At 45.5% G+C, this 24,311-nt stretch overlaps 1 protein-coding gene across 5 annotated transcripts in view; it reads left to right on the top strand.

The window, feature by feature from the left end:
• MCHR2 (melanin concentrating hormone receptor 2) overlaps window positions 1-24,311 on the top strand; it is a 254,857-nt gene that overhangs the window by 84,501 nt on the left and 146,045 nt on the right. For 4 of the 5 annotated variants that reach the window (XM_056566183.1, XM_056566181.1, XM_056566184.1 and 1 more), the window contains one exon: window positions 19,075-19,275. In XM_056566183.1, the coding sequence (XP_056422158.1) occupies window positions 19,094-19,275 (182 nt within the window). In that variant the 5' untranslated portion in view covers window positions 19,075-19,093. Of the gene's footprint in view, window positions 1-9,812; window positions 9,897-19,074; window positions 19,276-24,311 lie in introns of all 5 variants that reach the window. The other variant, XM_056566186.1, reaches the window with a different exon arrangement.

Genomic DNA, 24,311 nt, shown 5'->3' with positions numbered 1-24,311 from the left:
TATTAGATTCCCAAGTTTAAAATTCTGGTGTTTACTTTGAACTAATACTGTGTGACCACAAAACCCAATCTAAGATTCACATAGCGGCACAATGACAGATCCTAGAGGAGGCAGAAGCTTGAGGAAACCATAATCTGGCCGAATGACACAGCATGGAATTGGCGGCAGCATGAGGACACCATATAGTGGCAGAACGACCCAGTATGGAGGAGGCAACAGCCTGACAAGACCATAGGGCCTCACGATAGAGAAGATTATAGATATTTTTGAAATTTTTGATTGAAGATTTTAGATATTAAAATGCTAAAAATTTAATTTAAGGTGCCAACAGCATAAACAGACCATATGATAGCACAATGACACAGCCTGGAGCTGGCGGCAGCATGAGTAGAAAATAGGTCTTCACAATCCCTTAGATTAAAAGATGAATTGTGTGGTTGCAAAGGGCCAAATCTAACAAGAAGTCCCATGTCACATGGTGGCACAATGACAGAGCCTGGAGGTGGCATCAGTGTGAGGAGACCCCATAGTGGCTGAATGACCGCCTGGAGTTTGTGGCAGCATGAGGAGACCATATATTGGCTGAATGTCACAGCCTAGAGTTGGCTGAAGCATGAGGAGAACATATAGTGTCTGAATGGCACAGCATGGAGGTGGTGAAGCATGAGGAGACCATATAGTGTCTGAATGGCACAGCCTAGAGTTGGCTAAAGCATGAAGAGACCATATAGTGGCTGAATGGCACAAACTGGAGGTGGCTGAAGCTTAAGGAGAACATATAGTGTCTGAATGGCACAGCATGGAGGTGGTGAAGCATGAGGAGACCATATAGTGTCTGAATGGCACAGCCTGGAGTTGGCTAAAGCATGAAGAGACCATATAGTGGCTGAATGGCACAAACTGGAGGTGGCTGAAGCATGAGGAGACCATATAGTGGTTTAATGGCACAGTCTGGAGTTGGCGGCAGCATGAGTAGAACATATAGTGGCTGAATGGCACAGCCTGGAGTCAGTCTGTGACAGCATGAGGAGACCATATAGTGTCTGAATGGCACAGCCTGAAGGTGGCTGAAGCATGAGGATGCCATATAGTTACTGAATGGCACAGCCTGGAGTTGGCTGAAGCATGAGTAGACAATAAAGTGGCTGAATGGCACAGCCTGGAGGGGGTGAAGCATGAGGAGACCATATAGTGGCTGAATGGCACAACCTGGAGTTGGTGCAGCATGAGTAGAACATATAGTGGCTGAATGGCAAAGCCTGGAGTCTGTGGAAGCATGAGGATACCATATAGAGGCTGAATGGAACAGCCTGGAGTTGGCAGCAGTATGAGTAGAACATATAGTGGCTGAGTGGCACAGCCTGGAGTCTGTGGCAACATAAGGAGACCATATAGTGTCTGAATGGCACAGCCTGGAGGTGGCTGAAGCATGAGGAGACCATATACTGTAGTGGCTGAATGGCACAGCCTGGAGTTGAGGGCAGCAGGAGAAGAACATATAATGGCTGATTGGCACAGCCTGGAGTTTATGGCAGCATGAGGAGACCATATAGTGTCTGAATGGCACAGCCTGGAGGTGGATGAAGCATGAGGAGACTATATAGTGGCTGAATGGCACAGTCTGGAGGTGGTGAAGCATGAGGAGACCATATAGTGTCTGAATGGCAAAGCCTGGAGGTGGATGAAGCATGAGGAGACCATATAGTGTCTGAGTGGCACAGCCTGGAGGTGGTGAAGCATGAGGAGACCATATAGTGTCTGAGTGGCACAGCCTGGAGTTGGCTGAAGCATGAGGAGACCATATAGTGAATGTAAGGCACAGCCTTGAGTTGGCGGCAGCATGAGTAGAACATATAGTGTCTGAATGGCACAGCCTGAAGGTGGCTGAAGCATGAGGATACCATATAGTGGCTAAATGGCACAACCTGGAGGTGGTGAAGCATGAGGAGACCTTATAGTGTCTGAATGGCACAGCCTGGAGGTGGCTCAAGCATGAAGAGACCATATAGGGGCTAAATGGCATAGCCTTGAGTTGGCTGAAGCATGAGGAGACCATAGTGTCTGAATGGCACAGCCTGGAGTTGACGGCAGCCGGAGTAGAACATAAATGGCTGATTGGCACAGCCTGGAGTTCCTGGCAGCATGAGGAGACCATATAGTGTCTGAATGGCACAGCCTGGAGGTGGATGAAGCATGAGGAGACCATATAGTGGCTGAATGGCACAGCCTGGAGGTGGTGAAGCATGAGGAGACCATATAGTGGCTGAATGGCACAGCCTGGAGTTGTCTGAAGCATGAGGAGACCATGTAGTGGCCGAATGGCACAGCCTGGAGTTGGCGGCAGCATGAGTAGAACATATAGTGGCTGAATGGCACAGCCTGGAGTTTGTAGCAGCATGAGGAGACCATATAGTGTCTGAATGGCACAGCCTGGAGTTGGCTGAAGCATGAGGAGACCATATAGTGGCCAAATGGCACAGCCTGGAGTTGGCGGCAGCATGAGTAGAACATATAGTGGCTGAGTGGCACAGCCTGGAGTTTGTGGCAGCATGAGGAGACCATACAGTGTCTGAATGGTACAGCCTGGAGTTAGCTGAAGCATGAGGAGACCATATAGTGGCTTACTGGCACAGCCTGGAGTTTGCAGAAGCATGGAGACCATATAGTGGCTGAATGAGAAAGCCTGGAGGTGGCATTAGCAGCATCAGGAGTCCTTAATGTGACCCAGTGACAAAGTGGTGCGATGGGTGGCAAAACCGGTACCCGTGACGAAGGTGGGTGAAAGAAGGAGAACTTGGCATCAGATGTGTGGCATCAGCGAGGGGGAAGGAATAGAATAGTAGCTGAGGCAGGTAGGCAGAAGAAAAGTTTTTTTTTCTCAAAGTATTGGTGTGCACAAGTAAGTATTGAGGATTTGCATTATGTAAAACGTACCTTTTCTAAAGATAAAATACATGGATCCTAATTTTTTTTTTATATCTAACAAAAGGAAAGGTGTGCAAAAAACACCATGTGCCACCAATACTACCAAGTATTTATGCGATGCAAAGACCTCTAAAAGGAGGAAGGGAACAATGTATGGTCCGTTGTAACAGGTGGGGGTAAAAACTTCCACTGTAAGGCCCTACTCTCGCACTATTAATTCCTTTATTGGCAAGTGTTACTCGTACAAAATAGTACACTACTTAGATGCATGTATGTGGTATGCACTTATGAGGGAAGAAAAATGCGCTACAGTACGCTTAAAAAAACGTATTAGAGTAAAACTCCAGCCGGTGATTGCTTTTGCCTGGACTTTCACAGTATCTAGGCCCTTGACATATTATCAGGTAGAAAATAGTACACTACTTAGATGTACGTATGTGGTATGCACTTATGAGGGCAGAAAATGCGCTACAGTATGTTTAAAAAAATGTATTGGAGTAAAACACCAGCCGGTGATTACTTTTGGCTGTCCTTTCACAATATCTAGGACCTTGACAGATTTACAGGTACAAAACAGTACACTACTTAGATGTACATAAGTGGTATGGACTTATGAGGGCATAAAAATGCGCTTTAGTACACTTAAGAAAGTATTTGAGTACAACATCAGCCGGTGAGAACTTTTGCCTGGCCTTTCACAGTATCTAGGCCCTTGACAGATTAACAGGTACAAAATAGTACAATACTTAGACGTATGTATGTGGTATGCACTTATGAAGGCAGAAAAATGCGCTACAGTATGCTTAAAAAAAGTATTGGAGAAAAAAAGCAGCCAGTGATTACTTTTGCCTGGACTTTCACAGTATCTAGATCCTTGACAGATTAACAGCTACATAATAGTACACTACTTAGATGTACATATGTGGTATGCACTTATGAGAGCAGAAAAATGCGTTACAGTATGCTTAAAAAAACATATTTTTGCACAACACCAGCAGTACACAACAGTACTGCAGCACAAAAAAGCTGTGTACTAAACACAAAATTGCACTCTGTCAAAGACTATTAGGAATGGACTGCTGAGTATCATACAGTCTATAGACTATATAACTAGTAGATGATTTGTTGTGGAACAAAGACACAGATATGTGCTAAAAAGATATTCCTGCTTCCTCTGCTAAGGTTTATGAAGTTGAGGCAGCTTGTTGAAATGTATGAGGCAACACATAGCTCTCTGCCCCTCTCTGTAATACAATGCTGTAGAAAGTAACTGGGAGGTTAATGGCTGCAGTAAAAATCCTTTTCAGTGAAAAAAGCACTGCTCTCTGTCCACCAGAAAGCTGATATGAGTAGGAGGTGAAATACTGCTGGAAAAAGGTTTTCTGTGTAACACACACACAAAGGCTGTCCGTCCTATCTCTCTGCAGTGTAATGAATGAAGTGACTGGCCGCAATATGGCTGCTGATTATATAGGGCTGTGACATCACAGGGGTGACTGTCTGCTGATAGGCTACATCCCGCATGTTATTCAGGGTCATCCTGCCTACCCGCCTTGCCTTCCCACCCTCCCAAAGTTCCTTGCCCCAAATCCTCACATGTGGATCCGCAATTTTAGATGCCCTGGAGCCTGGACCGCACTAAACGGAGTTTAATGAAGCTATTTGCATGATAGAATGGGTGCAATATTCACATTTGTTGTAAATCGAAATTTTTCATGAAATTCGTAATCAATTCAGTTTCACCAGCTTCAATTCCCTCATATCTTATTGTATGCATTGAGGACCATCGCCTCGTCTCTTTGGGGAACCAGAATCTGATGAAGTCGATCACCAGAAACCGGATCCAAAGAATTTCGGCACAACAGCCCTTTGTGCACAAACAGTCGCTTTCTCTGGAGCTACAGACGTTTCAGCTCATAACCACACTGGGCCCGTGTAGACGGGTTGTTACCTTTTTTGCCAGAAGGTAGTCTAACTGATCTCCCATGACTCGACTTTCATCTTGAAGAGTCTTCCAGGTGTAAAGGTCTTCTTTAACCTTTTCAGACCTGGGTTCACTGTCCATCTGGGCGGTCACAACATTCTGGTTCACAAACTGTTGATAAAATGGGGGCATCTCCATGTCCTCCCACATGTCTTTGACAGGGGGTTCTTCGCCAGGGGTCATCTGAGACAATACATCGGCATTGACATTCGACTTGCCTCTTCTGTACTTGATGGTGAAACTGTAATTGGCTAATCTTGAAGCCCAACGTTTTTCAATGGCACCCAACTTGGCAGTGTTCAGGTGGGCCAACGGATTATTATCCATGTAAACAGTAAATGGCGTGGCAGCCAAGAAGTCTCTGAAATTTTTGATTACGGCCCATACCAGGGCAAGAAGTTCTAACTTGAATGAGCTGTAGTTTGGATCATTCTTCTCTGCTCCTAGAAGGTTACGACTGGCATGGGCAACTACTCGCTCTTGCCCTTCCTGGATTTGGAACAGGACAGCTCCCAGACCTTCGAAACTGGTATAGGGATATAACCAGAATGGCTGTCTGTAGTCTGGGTACGCCAGGATGGGTGGTTCTGTCAGCAGACGTTTAAGAGCTCGGAACGATGTCTCTTGCTCATTGGCCCATTCAACAGGCAGTTTCCCATTGTAGTTCTCCTTCGCCGTACCCCGTAAGAGAGCTGTGAGGGGTCCTGCATTCTGGGCAAAGCGGGGAATGAAGCGGTGGTAGTAGCCGGCAAATCCCAGGAAGCTCCTGACATCTTTCACCGTGCGTGGGGTAGGCCAGTTCTTTACAACTTCCACCTTTTCAGGACTGGGCTGGACTCCCGCGGCGCTGACAACATGATCCAGGTAGTATACTTGAGGTTTGAGCAAGTGACACTTTGACGGCTTGATCTTCAGCCCATGCTTGATCAGGACTTGGAAGACGTCTGACAGATGACTGAGGTGTTCCTGGTAGGACTTGGAATACACAATGACATTGTCCAGGTACAATAGGACACTTTGAAAATTTGGATGGCCCAGGCACCTTTCCATCAAATGCTGAAACATAGCAGGGACATTACATAGCCCAAATGGCATACTTTTAAGCTCCAACAGTCCCATGGGTGTCACGAAGGTGGTTTCTCCCGGTCTTCTACGGCCATGGGCACTTTCCAATATCCGCTGATTAATTCCAGGGTGGAGAAGTAAGTAGCAGACCCGAGGGCTGTGAGTAACTCCTCGATCCTTGGCAGAAGATAAGCATCCTTATGTGTGAGATTGTTCAGTTTCCTGTAGACGACACAGAAGCGGATGGTTCCGTCTTTTTCTTGGTACCTTTTGGCGACATAGATGACTCCCTTGACTTGGTCCATTGGGGTAGTTGTAACGAAGCTGGATGTGGATCCTCTAACCTGTGTGGCTGATGACTCGGACCGTATTAGGGGAGCGGAGTTTAAGGTGCTGGTCTTCACCAGAGCCCGCCACAAGGCAGGATGGTCTTTCTGCGGCAGGCAACACCCAGGTCGCTACCCCCAACCACACAGGTACCTGGGCTAAGCGAGGTACCGAAGGATAAGGCAGTAACGTAGTCAAGCGTAGCAGAAGGTCAAGGCAGGCGGCAAAGGTGCAGAGTCTAATAATGTAGCGGAAGGTCTGGATACACGGGTAAGGCTAACAGGCTATAATGGTCGCTTAATCTAAGGCTTGGGGCACTGAAGATCCGGCAGGGAAGTGTGGGAGGTGCAGGGTCTTTATAATGTAGTCAGGTGCAACAACTAACTATGGGCATACTGGCCCTTTAAATTTCAGCGCTCTGGCACGCGACTACTCTGAAGTTAACATCCTCTGGTTCACACAATAAACTGGCATCCCAATGCTGATAGAAAACATTTTTATGTCTATCAACGCCTCCAACTGTACACCTTCTAAAATAATTTTTACATAGGGGCAGGAGGTGATATAAAGTGAGAGTCCTGACTGAAGTCGTTCGGGGATTGAACCTGATGACTGTTTTCCAGAGGGCTGGTCCGCAACCTCAGGGGAAATCCGTTTAAATCCCAACACTGCATTTTCCAATGTCCCGGTTTATAATCGGTAGAAAAGGGTCTTTGAGTCCCTGAGGGTCTATTAGGCGGAGGGTTGCAGGGGTTGAAGTTGCGGGGAGCAGGAGCAGGTTTTCTTGGTAGGGGCGGTTCACGGTTAGCTGGGGCGGACCTCCTTCACAGCTCCTTTACAGCCTTTGTCAGTTTTTCAATGTCCTGCCTAACACTCTGTAAATCTGATGCTGCGGTGACTGGCAAAGCAGGTGACAGTGGGGCGGGACTGGTGATGGTGGTGGTATAGGTCTGGCTATCGTCCCTAATGGCTCTTGGACAGGTAGACAAGCTTCTTCTTACTCAGTCCCAGACTCAATCACTTGGATAGCCAGTCTCATGAAGCGGGGAATGACAAGTTGGGGTTTTGAACCGCTAACATTCGCAGCTGGGCTTTGTCACACTTATTATGAGCCCCATCAATAAATCTGTCCATTAACACCTAGTTGCTCTGCTCGGGAGTTATACAATCTAGTTTTTGAACAGTCTCTAGGGCATTTTGTAGGGCTACAGGACATGCTCTCAAGGTCTCACCTGGCTTCTGTCACCTTTCATACAGCCAGAGAGGTACCTCCGATGGAGAATGGGACTCAAATACCTGGTACAATCCTTCAAAGATCTGCTCTACAGTTGCCTTCTCAGAGGCTGGTCAGGTGTGGACTTCCTTTAACGCTGGTTCCTGTAGTTGTCCTGTGAGCAATTGCACCTGTTGATTAGGAGGGAAAGAGTAAAAGAAAAACAAACTCTGGATCCTCTCTTTGAAATCCTTCAGGGTGCAGGGGTCTCCACTGTAGGAAGGGAGGACAGGGTTCCCCATGAATACCGGTGCAGATGCTGGAAAACCAGGGTTGTTGATGTGGACTGCAGGCAGAACTGGCAACATTCCGGCCACTGGGGCAGGTGATGATCCCGCTGCTGGAGATGGAGGGGCACTGTCGCCTGGTTGATCTGGAGAGCTGGGTTCTGATCTTGTTGAATTTTGCGTGCGCTGTCACTTTAAGAAGAATAAGGTGCTTTCCCCTTTAAGATAATTGCTGAAGTGCTGCAGCAGCTTAGTCTAGTGGGAGTACTATAATGAATGCTCCCCCTCTATTTTGCAGGTAACCAGTAGTAATTTGTCTTGTGACCAGACTTGCAGACACTATTGGATTAATGCTGATAGTAACCGGCACCGGAGACTTGATACTGGTAATCATTGGCGTTTGCTGAGTCTGCGCAGCAGCGGGTGTTTGATAGAAGACAGCGGAGCTGGATGCAGCCGCCGGAACCTCCAATATGGCTGCGCCCAGGGAACTTCCTGTTTTGATGGAGTCGAAAGTCTTCCCCTGTGCAACACAGGGAAGCTTTTTGGTTCCTCCTCACTGTGCTGGAGAGGTGTCGCCGCTGGGGACTGATGGAGTGGAGCTGCGACCGCTCGCACGCACGGGAAACACCTGACCCAATTAACACTTTAAGGTACCGACTCTCTACAATCCACGATGGCAAATAACCTTTTCTTCACCTCCCCCTCTGTTTCACAAGCGCCACGCGTAAAACACTTTTCACTTGCAAAGTCCCATACAGGTTTTAGCGCAGACTTAAATCGCATCGGCATGCGGTTTTTGCAGACAATATTGAACATAGTTCAGACTAGGGGAGGTGCAAGCCCGTATCCTGTTGGTGACGCCAAATGTTTTTGGTAGCGGGGTGTGTGGTGCAGGGCAGATGTTGTCCCCCTAGGGGCAGATGGCATTTATCCCTTGTGTTCGTGATGCCAGGGCGTGGTTTAGCCTATAACTACCAGAATGTATACTGCTGTATGCTGGGCTAGGCACGGGGGCAATAAAGTCTTTGACGCCACGTTACGGACAATGGTAGCTTTACTGAGGGTAGACAGTTGGTAAAGTCTATACAGTTTAGCCATGGCCCAAGGAGGTGATCAGTGACTCAGAGACCTTAAGGGCATGCTGGGACTTGTAGTAGGACTGGACAATTGAATGCAGACCCCACTGACTTGACAGATGACAGGGACTGACTTGACACATAAAGCTGTGACTTTAGCTTACTTGACTTGATGGTGGCTGCAGGACTTGACTTTGAGCTCTCCAACACTCTGGACACACAAACTAGGCACGACTGCACTGGACCTCAGCAGAGCTCAAAGAGACCAAAGCTATCTTCTCCCAGGGCTTATATGGGGGAGACTAGCAGGGAGCCCTTAGGTCACTATTGGGATCACCTGGTCACTTGTACCTCCTGGGTAACAATCACATGACTTATCACAAGGTATAACTCTTAAAGCAACATTACATTTTATAACACTTTACATTGTAAAACATATTTACAATGAGGAAACCCCAGTTGTAAGGTGATTAGATGAGTAGGAGGTGTGTTACAATGTGTCACCCCCAGTAGTAAGCAGTTTAAATGAGGAGGTAGTTTGTTACAGTGTGTCACCCCAGTAGTAAGGTCCCTCTATTCCTTCTACTGTATGGTAAATATGTGGTTGATATCCTGTTCAGACCTCAGTTCTTCATCTTATGCTCTGGTACCCCTGTTGATGTGAGACGCAGGAGACTGAATGGGACCGAGAGGTTTGGAGGGGACAGAGAGGTCTAGAGGAGGACAGTGGAGTCTGGAGGAGGGGACAGAGAAAATCGAGAAGTTTGTTGAAGGGAATAGGGGACACTGGAAGAGGGGATAGAGTAGTGTTGAGCGCGAATATTCGAAATGCTAATTTTTACAGCAAATAGGGCACTTTGCGATTTTGCGAATATTTTGAATATAGCGCTATATATTCGTAATGACGAATATTCATTTTTCTTTCTTCACAGTACACATCACAACAATGATCATCCCTCCCTGCTTTCAGCTTGTGGTCCAAAGAAGGCTCCAATATTATTTACTGAGTTGTTGTGGTGCGTGATTATTTCGTATATGCGAATATGCAAATATTTACGAATATTGGCGCTTCCAGATGACACTGATCCCTCCCTTCTTTTAGCTTGTGGGCCATTGAGAAGGATGCAAATACAGTTGTCAGAGGTTAGCAACATCCCTAGCAACTAATAGGAAAGTTGCCCACCCCTTCACTATATAAGATTCTTCCCAGCAGCGTTTTTTTTTTTTTTTTTTTTTGCAGTTTCATGTGGTTGTGAGAGGAGATTGAACACTGTCTGTGCTGTGCTTTTTTTTAAAAGCAATACAATTATATATGAATTGATGGCTAGTGTAAGATATGGTAGGTTAGTTTAGCAGATAGGCTCTAGTGTACGGTATAGTGTTAGTTAGTTAGTTGAAAGATATGTGCATGTGCACTATGAAAATTTCATTACGATTTTCGTATGAAAAAAAAAAGAACAAACATAGCTAGTATGCAAATTTAGCGAACAAAGGACGAATATTCGTCCATATATTTGCAAAATATTGCGAATTCGAAAATGGCCCCTGCCGCTCATCACTAATAGAGGGGACAAAGGAGTCTGTAGGGGAACGGGGGGGGGGGGGGGTGTAGAGAGAACCAGGAGGTATGGAGGGGACAGAGGAATCGAGAGGGACAGAAAAGTTTAAAGTGGACAAAGGGGTATGAATTAGAAAACAAAGGAGACAGAGGTCACAGTGTCTGGCAAGGTTACATTCAGGGGGCATAGTGTCTGGCAGGGTTATAATGATTATTGTCTTCATATAGAGGATGAGGATATGCTGACAAATTGAGGAGCCAATGATGTCCCGATGTCAAACTCTGCAGAAGAAAGATGTAGCTTAAAGAAGTTCTTGTGGTTTAAATCAGATTAAGAAAAAAAACTAGAGAGAAAAGGTCACTTGTGAGTCACTATATCATTGTGTATTCTGACTGGCTTCACTATATCATTGTGTATTCTGACTGACTGGGCCCATCATCTGTAGTCACTTGTAACTTCTGCAGTTATAAGTGACATAACAACTCCCAGCATACCCTTACCATTGCTTCGATCATACTGGGAGGTATAGCTTCCTATCATAGAAAGTTATTTGGCAATTATTAATTTATTCCTAATTATTTTTCATCTTTTCCCATGGTTTCTAGTATTGTCTTCCATGTAAATGATGATATTTAATTTTGGAGCATACAATAAGAATTTCTAATGACACGACAGGAACATCTGTTCATATCTAGAACAAAATATGTTTTACCTTCCTTTAATATGTTAATAAAAATATTCCCACAGAATAGATAAATTGATCAGGAAATAGCAATGGGGTAGCTTGAAAAGTGGAAAACACTTTAATAGTAGTACAGGAGTTACATGACTGATGGATTTTAGATAACTTCTGTCACGATTCGGCAGGCTGGAGGTGGATCCTCTGTGCCAGAGAGGGATAGGCGTGGACCGTGCTAGTGGACCGGTTCTAAGCTGCTACTGGTTTTCACCAGAGCCCGCCGCAAAGCGGGATGGTCTTGCAGCGGCGGTAGCAACCAGGTCGTATCCACTAGCAACGGCTCAACCTCTCTGACTGCTGAAGATAGGCGCGGTACAAGGGAGTAGACAAGAGCAAGGTCGGACGTAGCAGAAGGTCGGGGCAGGCAGCAAGAATCGTAGTCAATATGGCAATAGCAGGAGGTCAAGTACACAGTATGGACAAACACAGTAAACGCTTTCTCTAGGCACTAAGGCAACAAGTTCCGGCAAGGGAGTGCAGGGGAAGTGAGGTATAAGTAGGGAGTGCACAGGTGGAAACTAATCAGGAAGATTGGGCCAGGCACCATCATTGGTGCACTGGCCCTTTAAATCTCAGAGAGCTGGCGCGCGCGCACCCTAGAGAGCGGAGCCGCGCGCGCCAGAGCATGACAGCCGGGGACCGGGACAGGTAAGTGACTTGGGATGCGATTCGCGAGCGGGCGCGTCCCGCTATGCGAATCGCATCCCCGCCAGCAATGTCAGTGCAGCGCTCCCGGTCAGTGGGTCTGACCGGGGCGCTGCAGGGAGAGAAATGCCGCGAGCGCTTCGGGGAGGAGCAGGGACCCGGAGCGCTCAGCGTAACAGTACCCCCCCCCTTAGGTCTCCCCCTCTTTTTGTCGGGATGTCGCTCCACCTGGGACGAGGACATTGGGAGCGATTGTAGAGTCTCCTTCTGGGGGACAGTGAAGTCCTGGGCAGACCGGTCAGAAGGAGTGGGAATGGGGAGGGAGGGCAGAGGGTGAGGCTTGGCACAGTCCTGATAGGCCTTGGGGAGACCAGGCACAGGAGGGGACACTGAGGCCCGACAGACGGGGCTGGGAGCAGACGTGAGGCATTTTTTGCGGCAAGCAGGACCCCAATTCTCGATCTCCCCGGTGGTCCAGTCAAGGGTGGGAGAATGGTGCTGGAGCCATGGCAGACCGAGAAGGACTTCAGATGTGCAGCCGGGCAGAACCAAGAATTCAATCTTTTCGAGATGTGGTCCAATGCTCATAAGCAGAGGCACTGTGCGAAAACGCACAGTGCAGTTCAACTTGACTCCGTTGACTGAAGCAATGTAGAGTGGCTTAATGAGACGGATCACCGGGATGCAGTACCTATCAAGCAAAGAGGCCAGAATAAAATTTCCAGAGGAACCAGAGTCCAAGACGGCCACGGCAGAGAAGGAGGAGTCGGCAGAAGGAGAAATCCGTACGGGCACAGTGAGACATGGAGAAGCAGACTCCGTACCCAGAGACGCCAGACCCACATGAGCAGGTTGCGTGCGTGCATTTTCCAGACGAGGAGGACGAATCGGGCAATCCACCAAGAAATGTTCGGTACTAGCGCAGTACAGACATAGATTCTTATCCCTACGGCGAGACCTCTCTTCAATAGTCAGGCGAGACCGATCTACTTGCATAGGCTCCTCGGCGGGAGGCACAGGGGTAGATTGCAAGGGATACCGTGAGAGAGGTGCCCAGGGATTAAGGTCTTTTTCCTGGCGGAGTTCCTGATGTCTTTCCGAAAAACGCATGTCAATGCGGGTGGCCAAATGGATAAGTTCATGCAGATTGGCAAGAATCTCTCGTGCGGCCAGCACATCTTTGATGTTACTGGATAGGCCTTTTTTAAAGGTCGCGCAGAGAGCCTCGTTGTTCCAAGATAATTCGGAAGCGAGAGTACGAAATCGGATGGCGTACTCGCCTACTGAAGAATTACCCTGGACCAGGTTCAGCAGGGCAGTCTCGGCAGAAGAAGCTCGGGCTGGTTCCTCGAAGACACTGCGAACCTCAGAGAAGAAGGAGTGTACAGTGGCGGTGACAGGGTCATCGCAGTCCCAGAGCGGTGTGGCCCAAGCCAAAGCCTTTCCAGACAGGAGACTAACCACGAAAGCCACCTTCGACCGTTCAGTAGGAAATTGGTCCGACAACATCTCCAAATGTAGGGAACATTGTGACAGGAAACCTCGGCAGAGTCTAGAGTCCCCATCAAATTTGTCCGGCAGGGACAAGCGGAGGCTAGGAGCGGCCACTCGCTGCGGAAGAGGTGCAGGAGCCGGCGGAGGAGATGGTTGTTGCTGCTGTAGCTGTGACTGAAATTGCTGTAGCTGTGACTGAAGCTGCTGTAGCTGCGACTGAAGTTGCTGTGTCATGGTGGTCAAGTACGACAGCTGGTGATCTTGTTGGGCGATCTGTCGGGCTTGCTGGGCGACCAGCGTAGTGAGGTCAGAGACAACTGGCAGGGGAACCTCAGCGGGATCCATGGCCGGATCTACTGTCACGATTCGGCAGGCTGGAGGTGGATCCTCTGTGCCAGAGAGGGATAGGCGTGGACCGTGCTAGTGGACCGGTTCTAAGCTGCTACTGGTTTTCACCAGAGCCCGCCGCAAAGCGGGATGGTCTTGCAGCGGCGGTAGCAACCAGGTCGTATCCACTAGCAACGGCTCAACCTCTCTGACTGCTGAAGATAGGCGCGGTACAAGGGAGTAGACAAGAGCAAGGTCGGACGTAGCAGAAGGTCGGGGCAGGCAGCAAGAATCGTAGTCAATATGGCAATAGCAGGAGGTCAAGTACACAGTATGGACAAACACAGTAAACGCTTTCTCTAGGCACTAAGGCAACAAGATCCGGCAAGGGAGTGCAGGGGAAGTGAGGTATAAGTAGGGAGTGCACAGGTGGAAACTAATCAGGAAGATTGGGCCAGGCACCATCATTGGTGCACTGGCCCTTTAAATCTCAGAGAGCTGGCGCGCGCGCGCCCTAGAGAGCGGAGCCGCGCGCGCCAGAGCATGACAGCCGGGGACCGGGACAGGTAAGTGACTTGGGATGCGATTCGCGAGCGGGCGCGTCCCGCTATGCGAATCGCATCCCCGCCAGCAATGTCAGTGCAGCGCTCCCGGTCAGCGGGTCTGACCGGGGCGCTGCAGGGAGAGAAATGCCGCGAGCGCTTCGGGGAGGACCAGGGACCCGGAGCGCTCAGCGTAACAACTTCCCCTACTAAATCTACTACAACCAAACACCTATTCACTTCTATGCTACCATCTTCCATAAATACATGATAGGTGGTAAAATGGGCTATATGATCATTTTATTTAAACAAACAAATAACATTTTAACCCCTTAAGGACTCAGCCCATTTTGGCCTTAAGGACTCAGACAATTTAATTTTTACGTTTTCATTTTTTCCTCCACACCTTCTAAAAATCATAACTCTTTTATATTTTCATCCACAGACTAGTATGAGGGCTTGTTTTTTGCGCGACCAGTTGTCCTTTGTAATGACATCACTCATTATATCATAAAATGTATGGCGCAACCAAAAAACACTATTTTTGTGGGGAAATTAAACCAAAAAACGCAATTTTGCTAATTTTGGAAGGTTTTGTTTTCACGCCGTAAAATTTATGGTAAAAATGACATGTGTTCTTTATTCTGAGGGTCAATACGATTAAAATGATACCCATTATTATATACTTTTATATTATTGTTGCGCTTAAAAAAAATAACAAACTTTTTAACCAAATTAGTACGTTTATAATCTTTTTATTTTGATGACCTCTAACTTTTTTATTTTTCCCTATAAGCGGCGGTATGGGGGCTCATTTTTTGCGCCATGATCTGTACTTTTTTTTGATACCACATTTGCATATAAAAAACTTTTAATACATTTTTTATAATTTTTTTTAATAAAATGTATTAAAAAAGTAGGAATTTTGGACTTTTTTTTTTTTTCGTTCACGCCGTTCACCGTACGGGATCATTAACATTTTATTTTAATAGTTCGGACATTTACGCACGCGGCGATACCAAATATGTCTATAAAAAAAATTTTACGGTTTTTTGGGGTAAAATAGGAAAAAACGGACGTTTTACTTTTTTATTGGGGGAGGGGATTTTTCACTTTTTTTTTACTTTTACTTTTACATTTTTTTACATTTTTTTTACACTTGAATAGTCCCCATAGGGGACTATTCATAGCAATACCATGATTGCTAATACTGATCTGTTCTATGTATAGGACATAGAACAGATCAGTATTATCGGTCATCTCCTGCTCTGGTCTGCTCGATCACAGACCAGAGCAGGAGACGCCGGGAGCCGGACGGAGGAAGGAGAGGGGACCTCCGTCCGGCGTTCTGAATGATCGGATCCCCGCAGCAGCGCTGCGGGCGATCCGATCGTTCATTTAAATCGCGAACTGCCGCAGATGCCGGGATCTGTATTGATCCCGGCACCTGAGGGGTTAATGGCGGACGCCCGCGAGATCGCGGGCGTCGGCCATTGCCGGCGGGTCCCTGGCTGCGATCAGCAGCCAGGATCAGCCGCGCATGACACGGGCATCGCTCCGATGCCCGCGGTTATGCATAGGACGTAAATGTACGTCCTGGTGCGTTAAGTACCACCTCACCAGGACGTACATTTACGTCCTGCGTCCTTAAGGGGTTAAATAACGTTGTAAACATATAAACATTATCAACAAAGTTCCAGGAACATAACCATTTGCTCAGGCTCTCCACATCAATACCAATAATTTTGTGCAGTAAACCCTTACCCTTGGCCGCAACCACCTGACCCAAGGGCACCCACATAACTTTGTGCATGTTCCTAACACACTTCTGGGGCCCAGAACCAGCACCAGGAGTCCAATTTTAACAGTAGCATAAACAGCTAGCTTAAAAAACTAGTACCGTCAAGGACCCTTCCACTTACCTCAACCCCAATCAACACCTAAACCTCCCAAAAATGGGAGGATGGGGCCTTCTTCCTGGATTCCTCACTGTCTAGTAACGCCTCCCTCAGTGTCCCTTTTACGTACCCTCTCGCCCCCTCACTCCTCTCCTTGGGCTGACCCCACTAACTCCCCATGCTGCCTGACACAATTTGTTAAAGGCACAGTAAACTTTAACTGAGCCTTTCCCCCCTTAACCCTTTACTGACCCCGCCTCATTACCTACAAGCCACTAACTACGTGAAGGGGGGGAAGGCGGGAACTACTAAAATCCCCATCAAGCTGCCAATGCGCTACAGCTTCCCCAATGCTTCGTTTGCTCCCATATATTCAAGGTAATATATTGGGGGGAATAAACAGAAACTGAGAAAATACAACTCTCTGGTTTTAGCTTAGCTTAGCTTAGCTTTCATTTTACCAAAGCTCAGAAAATATTAAATCTGTGCTGTGATTGGATGATGTAAGAAAAAAGCTGTCAGTTCTGGTTTCTACAGTTTTCATTTAATTTATTTATTTCCCCTATTGTGTATTTATTTTAGTGTTATTAATTGAATGTAGATATATATTTTTTGTTGTGGCTATTTATTGTTTTTATTTGTTTGTTTTTATAACCTTCCCTCGAAAGACCGTAATAAATTAACACATTTTCTAACTGTACTGTCTTTATATAGGGTGCAGCAATATGGTTTTGCTTTATTTCAGATTAGAACTATTCCAATCCCAATGGAGTGATGCAGGAGCTAGCAAATAGAGTAAAGCTGTTTACTTTATGTGGACCTCTGTTATATATCCCTTGCCTTCCAATGATAATGAAATTATTCTTTTAATGCTACATCAGTTTACACATCAGACCTTTAAAATCTTAAGAAAGTAGACAGTTTTTTACATTCTTATTTTTTTCTTTTTGCCTTCTAAGAGACATAGTTATTGAGTTTTTTATCTACAGAGTCATACAAGGGCTTCTATTTTGTGAAACCCAGGGGAGTACACAAGGGAGCAGTTGCAGTATTTTAACCTTCCCTTTGAGCTAATCTTAACTTTATGGGAGTCCTCAGGATGCCCATACAGTTATACACTATGGTTTATTACTTTGGTGAGCACTGTGTGTGCTAAGGATGCACTTTTAGTTGAAAGTGACGCTCAGGCAGCTTTATGCCTTTAGCCACTAGAGGTCTGGAATGGCTCTTTGGGAAGTCACTCATCCTACACATGTGTGTCCTAAAGGAAGGAACACTCCAAGATCTCTTGGGGCTGCAGGCATTAAGCTGCCTGCAACCATGAGTATAGAAAAGTAGCCTCTGTGGGAGAGCATGGGACCACAGTGAATTTTTTAAAGTTCTTTATCTTGTTGATGCGGAAACCTAACTACTGGTACCTCTGGGGATTTCTACAGGTGGAAGCTACATTTTGAGGGCCATGTATACAGGGAAACTACCTATGTGGGGGCTATTTACATGGGTAAACTACCTACTGGGGGCTAACTACAGGGGGGGGGACTACCTAGTGAGGCCTATCTATAGGGGGTAAATACCTACCGTGAGCTATCTACACGGATGAGATACCTAATGGGGCCTTTCTACAGGACAAAACTACCTACTGGAGAGTACCTATATACTGGAGACACTATCTGCTGGTGGCAGCTTTACACTGGGGAAACTGCATACTAGAGGCACTTACCTGAAATGGGAAAATACATTCTTTGAAGACTTGTCTTCTTACTGTAGTGACATAATTACCTCTATCCCCAACCAACTTACCTAGCCACTTTACTGCATGTGAAACCAAGAAGCTATTGTTACTGTTTGGGGCACTAAAGATGGGAAAAGATAAGGAGGGTGCTAGCAAAGTGCAAAGCCTAAGATGTTTGTCAGGCAGGTTTTGTTGAGACGTTGCGGGTAGAAGAAATTGTCCTGGTAGTCTGGGACAGATGGATGTGCAAAATAGATAGTGATCCACTCTGGTCAAAAATTATTTACTGATATGAGCTTCAGAAACTGTAGAGTTGTATATATGACTGTATTTGTTGATATTGGTCTGGTCTTTTTTAATTTTTTTATTTTTTTTTATTAGTAACATTATGGTGATAATAAGTAGTCATGGTCTCCAGGGGGTGTTTTTTTATTTTTATTTTATTTTTTTTGTTATATACCAAAAAATAATCTGCAACAAAATTAACAAAATGACATTGAATGTAAAAAAGGATTTTTTCAGCTTTAAGCGGGGATACTTTTTACTCTATTTACTCTGTTATGCAGATTCTTTACATGCATTTTTTAGCTTCTGTGTTTGGCTCACAAATCCCTTTGTTCGGATGCTAACTCACTCTTGCTCCACTGCTCAGGAAGGGCATGTCCCAGGCATGCACTCATCTTGACTTTATTCACTATGCATTCTCTTTCTCCCTGAGTCTGCAGTGCTGTGCTGGGTGTCTTCATCTTATGACTGTAGGCTGCTATATAACCCCCTCCTCTGTCTTTTTTATGCTGCAGTCTCACAGGACAGGAGTGAGCACAGAGGAGTGCTAGTACTGTCCTCACTTACTGGACTTTGTCCCAGCATGTGCTACAGCTGGGGCAAAGATGATGATGATATGTATACATACATACATTATATATACATTTATATTGCCAAGAAGTACAACATATAAAAAGTTTTTGAATTTGACAGTGACCAATAAAATACATGAAAAGGACAGAGACTATGTTATTAGCCATCAGCATAACAGGTAGTGGGTGTCTGTAATTTTCTAAGTTTATTTATTTATTTGTTAGATTAGGTAATTAAGAAATAATTTGGTAGGTTCACAAAAGTCCTCTATTACATTGACTGTGCAGAAGAATGTCTTTTATGCAACACCAGTAGGCGCTGGCAATAAGTAATGCTATTTTTGCAAAGAACATTAGGACATGAACTTAATATGAACTGAATATATTTTTAATTGTTTCAGATTGAAGAAGTGTGGAACAATGAATGGAATCCAAATCACATCGTGGAATAGCACTGACAACTTATCTAATAAATCATGGAATATGAGAAATGAATATCATCTCATTAACACAGCAGAAACTGTTATTCTCCCTTCATTTATTGGAATCATCTGTTCTACTGGATTAGTGGGAAATATTTTAGTATTGGTCACTATTATAAGGTAAGCAACGACAATCCAAAAATAAGTAACTTGTATTCTACAGAACTGTAATGAGGTAAATGGGTGAAAGAGATGTTTGTTTAACCTCTTCAGGACCCATGACGTATGCATACGTCAGCACACCCTGGGTCTTAAGGACCCATGACGTATGCATACGTCATGTCTTTTCCTGGTCTCCGCCGCTCACCCGGCGGAGATCGGAAGCGGATCCCTGCTGAAATCCTTCAGCAGGGATCCAGGGCAAACGCCGAGGGGGGCCATGTAGCCCCCCATGTCGGCGATCGCCGCAAATCGCAAGGGAAATCGCCCTTGCGATCTGCGGCGATACCGGGCTGAACGGGTCTCTGGGACCCGACCGCCCGTAATTTCGCATGATCCCGGCAGACAGACAGCCAGGACTATGCTGAAGACTAGGAGCGAGGTGGCAAGCCGGCCACCTCCTCCGATCCCCTGCGATCTGTCGGTTAGTTAACCGACCAATCGCAGGAGGGGGGGGCGGTTACTTCCTCCCGTCCTGCCCGGCCCCTTGAAGTCCGGAGAGGACGGGAGGAAGACCAGAGGACGCGGTGGGGGACGGGGGAGTGCTGGGGACCGGCCCCGGTACTTACCTCGTCCCTAAAGACCCGGATCCCGGCGAGGAAGATGGCGGCGGCGACAGGTGAGTAGATCTTCAGCCGCGGTCGGGCCCTTTACAGCAATGCACGTCGCCGTAAAGCGACATGCATTGCTGTATTGGGACCCTATATACTACAACTCCCAGCATGCCCAGACAGCCCTTGGCGTCTGGGCATGCTGGGAGTTGCAGTTTTGCAAGATCTGGAGGTCCACAGTTTGGAGACCACTGTGCCCTTCCAGATGTTGCAAAACTACACATTCTCAGCATGCCCTTACTGTCCAGGGTACATTCACATGGGCAGGGGGCTTACAGTGAGTATCAGGCTGCAAGTTTGCGATGCAGCAAATTTTGCGCGGCAGCTCAAACTCGCAGCGGGAAAATTGCTGTAACCCCCCTGCCCGTGTGACTGTACCCTAAAAACACTACACTACACTAACACAAAATAAAAAGTAAAAAACACTACATATACACATACCCCTACACAGCCCCCCTCCCCAATAAAAATGAAAAACGTCTGGTACGCCACTGTTTTCAAAATGGAGCCTCCAGCTGTTGCAAAACAACAACTCCCAGTATTGCCGGACAGCCGTTGACTGTCCAAGCATGCTGGGAGTTTTGCAACAGCTGGAGGCACCCTGTTTGGGAATCACTGGCGTAGAATACCCCTATGTCCACCCCAATGCAAATCCCTAATTCAGGCCTCAAATGTGCATGGCGCTCTCACTTCGGAGCCCTGTCGTATTTCAAGGCAACAGTTTAGGGTCACATATGGGGTATCGCCGTACTCGGGAGAAATTGCCTTACAAATTTTGGGGGGCTTTTTCTCCTTTCACCCCTTATGAAAAGGTGAAATTGGGGTCTACACCAGCATGTTAGTGTAAAAAATTAATTTTTTTACACTAACATGCTGGTGTTGCCCTATACTTTTCATTTTGACAAGAGGTAAAAGGGAAAAAAGCCCCCCAAAATTTGTAATTCAACTTCTCCCGACTACGGAGATACCCCATATGTGGGCGCAAAGTGCTCTGGGGGCGCACAACAAGGCTCAGAAGGGAGAGTGCACCATGTACATTTGAGGTGATTTGCACAGGGGTGGCTGATTGTTACAGCGGTTTTGACAAACGCAAAAAAAAAAAAAAAAAAAACACATGTGACCCCATTTCGGAAACTACACCCCTCACGGAATGTAATGAGGGGTGCAGTGAGAATTTACACCCCACTGGTGTCTGACAGATCTTTGGAACAGTGGGCTGCCCAAATAAAAAATGTTGTACAGCTCACTGTTCCAAAGATCTGACAGACACCAGTGGGGGGTAAATGCTCACTGTACCAATTGTTACGTTCCTCAAGGGGTCTAGTTTCCAAAATGGTATGCCATGTGGGGGTTATTTTGCTGTTCTGGCACCATTGGGGCTTCCTAAATGCGAGCAAAATTTGCTCTCAAAAAGCCAAATATGACTCCTTCTCTTCTGAGCATTGTAGTTCGCCCGTAGTGCGCTTCAGGTGAACTTATGGGGTACCTCCATACTCGGAAGAGATGGGGTTACAAATTTTTGGGGGTATTTTCTGCTATTAACCCTTGCAAAAATGAGAAATTTGGAGGGGAAACACACATTTTAGTGAAAATATATATATTTTTTTACATATGCAAAATGTGGGGTATTAAGGCTTACTTTATTCCTTGTTACGTTCCTCAAGGGGTCTAGTTTCCAAAATGGTATGGCATGTGGGTATTTTTTTCTGTCCTGGCACCATAGGGGCTTCCTAAATGCGACATGCACCCGAGCAAAATTTGCTCTCAAAAAGTCAAATATGACTCCTTCTCTTCTGAGCATTGTAGTTCGCCCATAGTGCACTTCATGTCAACTTATGGGGTACCTTCATACTCAGAAGAGATGGGGTTACAAATTTTGGGTGCTATTTTCTGCTATTAACCCTTGCAAAAATGTGAAATTTGGGGGAAACACACATTTTATTTAAATTTTTTAAATTTTTTTTTACATATGCAAAAGTCGTGAAACACCTGTGGGGTATTAAGGCTCACTTTATTCCTTGTTACGTTCCTCAAGGGGTCTAGTTTCCAAAATGGTATGCCATGTGTTTTTTTTCCCTGTTCTGGCACCATAGGGGCTTCCTAAATGCAACATGCCCCCCAAAAACCATTTCAGAAAAACGTACGCTCCAAAATCCCCTTGTCGCTCCTTCCCTTCTGAGCCCTCTACTGTGCCTTCCGAACCGTTTACATAGACATATGAGGTATGTGCTTAGTCAAGAGAAATTGGGCTACAAACAGAAGTATACATTTTCTCCTTTTACCCCTTGTAAAAATTCAAAAATTGGGTCTACAAGAACATGCGAGTGTAAAAAATGGAAATTATGAATTTTCTCCTTCACTTTGCTGCTATTCCTGTGAAACACCTAAAGGGTTAAAATGCTGACTGAATGTCATTTTGAATATTTTGGGGGGTGCAGTTTTTATAATGGGGTCATTTGTGGGGTATTTCTAAGATGAAGACCCTTCAAATCCACTTCAAACCTGAACTGGTCCCTGAAAAATTGTGATTTTGGAAATTTTGTGAAAAATTGGAAAATTGCTGCTGAACTTTGAAGCCCTCTGGTGTCTTCCAAAAGTAAAAACTCATCAATTTTATGATGCAAATATAAAGTACACATATTGTATATGTGAATAAAATAAAATAATATTTGGAATATCCATTTTCATTACAAGCAGAGAGCTTCAAAGTTAGAAAAATGCAAAATTTTCAACTTTTTCATCAAATTTTGTGATTTTTCACCAAGAAAGGATGCAAGTTACCAAAAATTTTTACCACTAAGTTAAAGTAGAATATGTCACGAAAAAACAACCTAGGAATCGGAATGATAACTAAAAGCATTCCAGAGTTATTAATGTTTAAAGTGACAGTGGTCAGATGTGCAAAAAATGGCCGGGTCCTAAGGTGTAAAATGGCTGGGTCCTTAAGGGGTTAATATGGTACTCCTGTTTAATAGTGTTCTCCACCCCTAGACATGTTATCCCCTATCCAAAGGATAAGGGATAACATGCCTGATTGGGGGGGTCCTGCAGCTGGGACAGATCTCTGGGCCGGCAGCTGGGGAAGTTCTCCGGTTCGGCTCTGTGGCATTTACAAAAAAGGAAGCCTGGGGCTTCCATGTTCGTGACTAGTGTTGCTCGCGAATATTCGCAATTCGAATTTTATTCGCGAATATCGCATATTCGCGAATTCGCGAATATTCGCGAATATAGCGCTATATATTCGTAATTACGAATATTCCTTTTTTTATTTTTTTTTTATTTTTTTTTTCACAGTACACATCACAGTGATCATCCCTCTCTACTTCCAGCTTATGTGGTGTAAAGAAGGCTCTAATAATACTGTGTGAGACCGGTGTGCGAATTTTCGCATATGCGAAAATGTGCATATGCTAATTTTCGCATATGTGAATTTTCACCTATCCGATTTTTTGCATATGCAAATTTTTGCATGTGTTCATTTTCGCACGCGCGAATACTCGCATATGCGAAAATAAAACGCGAATATTACGAATATGCGAATATTCGCGAATATGACGAATATTCGTACATATATTCGCGAATATTCGCGAATTCGAATATGGCCTATGCCGCTCAACACTATTCGTGACGTCATGCCACGCCCCTCCATTCATGTCTAGTACATAGCCATCACGCCTCCTCCCATAGACATGAATGGAGGGAGCGTGACGGCGTTGGTCCCCCGTCATCCGGCACAGACCGGAGTTTGCCCATCGTCTGTGGAGTGGAGTACTTCGCTGGAAATCAGACATCTTATCTACTATCGTTTCGATAGGGGATAAGATGTCTTTGGGCAGAGTACCCCTTTGACAGATTTTAACAATTTTACAGGCATTTTTTTCATAGTGCCAGGGCCTTGAACTACCAGTATAAAAGCAACCATTTCATCTTTGTAACTAATGTCTAATAGTAATAATAAGAATAATACTGTTAAATATAAATTTACACAAGCAGATGTTATCTATTCTGGTAATCGGTTGAATCTGCTTAAAGGGGTACTACGGTGAAAACCTTTTTTCTTTTAAATCAACTGGTGGCAGAAAGTTAAACATATTTGTAAATTACTTCTATTAAAAAATCTTAATCCTTCCTGTACTTATTAGCTGCTGAATACTACAGAGGAAATTCTTTTTTTTGGAATGCTCTCTGATGACATCACGACCACAGTTCTCTCTGCTGACGTTATCATAATAATAATAAAGCTTTATTTGTTGTTGTGGGATTTGAACTCAAGTCCCCAACACTGCAAGGCAGCAGTGCTAACCACTGAGCCACAATGCTGCCCTTAGCATACATCTGCATGGTTGCTAATATGGACAGAGATGTCAGCAGAGAGCACTGTGTTCG

The sequence above is a fragment of the Hyla sarda genome, chromosome 3 (assembly GCF_029499605.1).
Source record: "Hyla sarda isolate aHylSar1 chromosome 3, aHylSar1.hap1, whole genome shotgun sequence".
In the NCBI taxonomy this organism is placed as follows: domain Eukaryota; kingdom Metazoa; phylum Chordata; class Amphibia; order Anura; family Hylidae; genus Hyla; species Hyla sarda.
The sequence above is the reverse complement of the archived record's forward strand: the minus strand, read 5'-3'. Positions and strand labels throughout refer to the sequence as shown.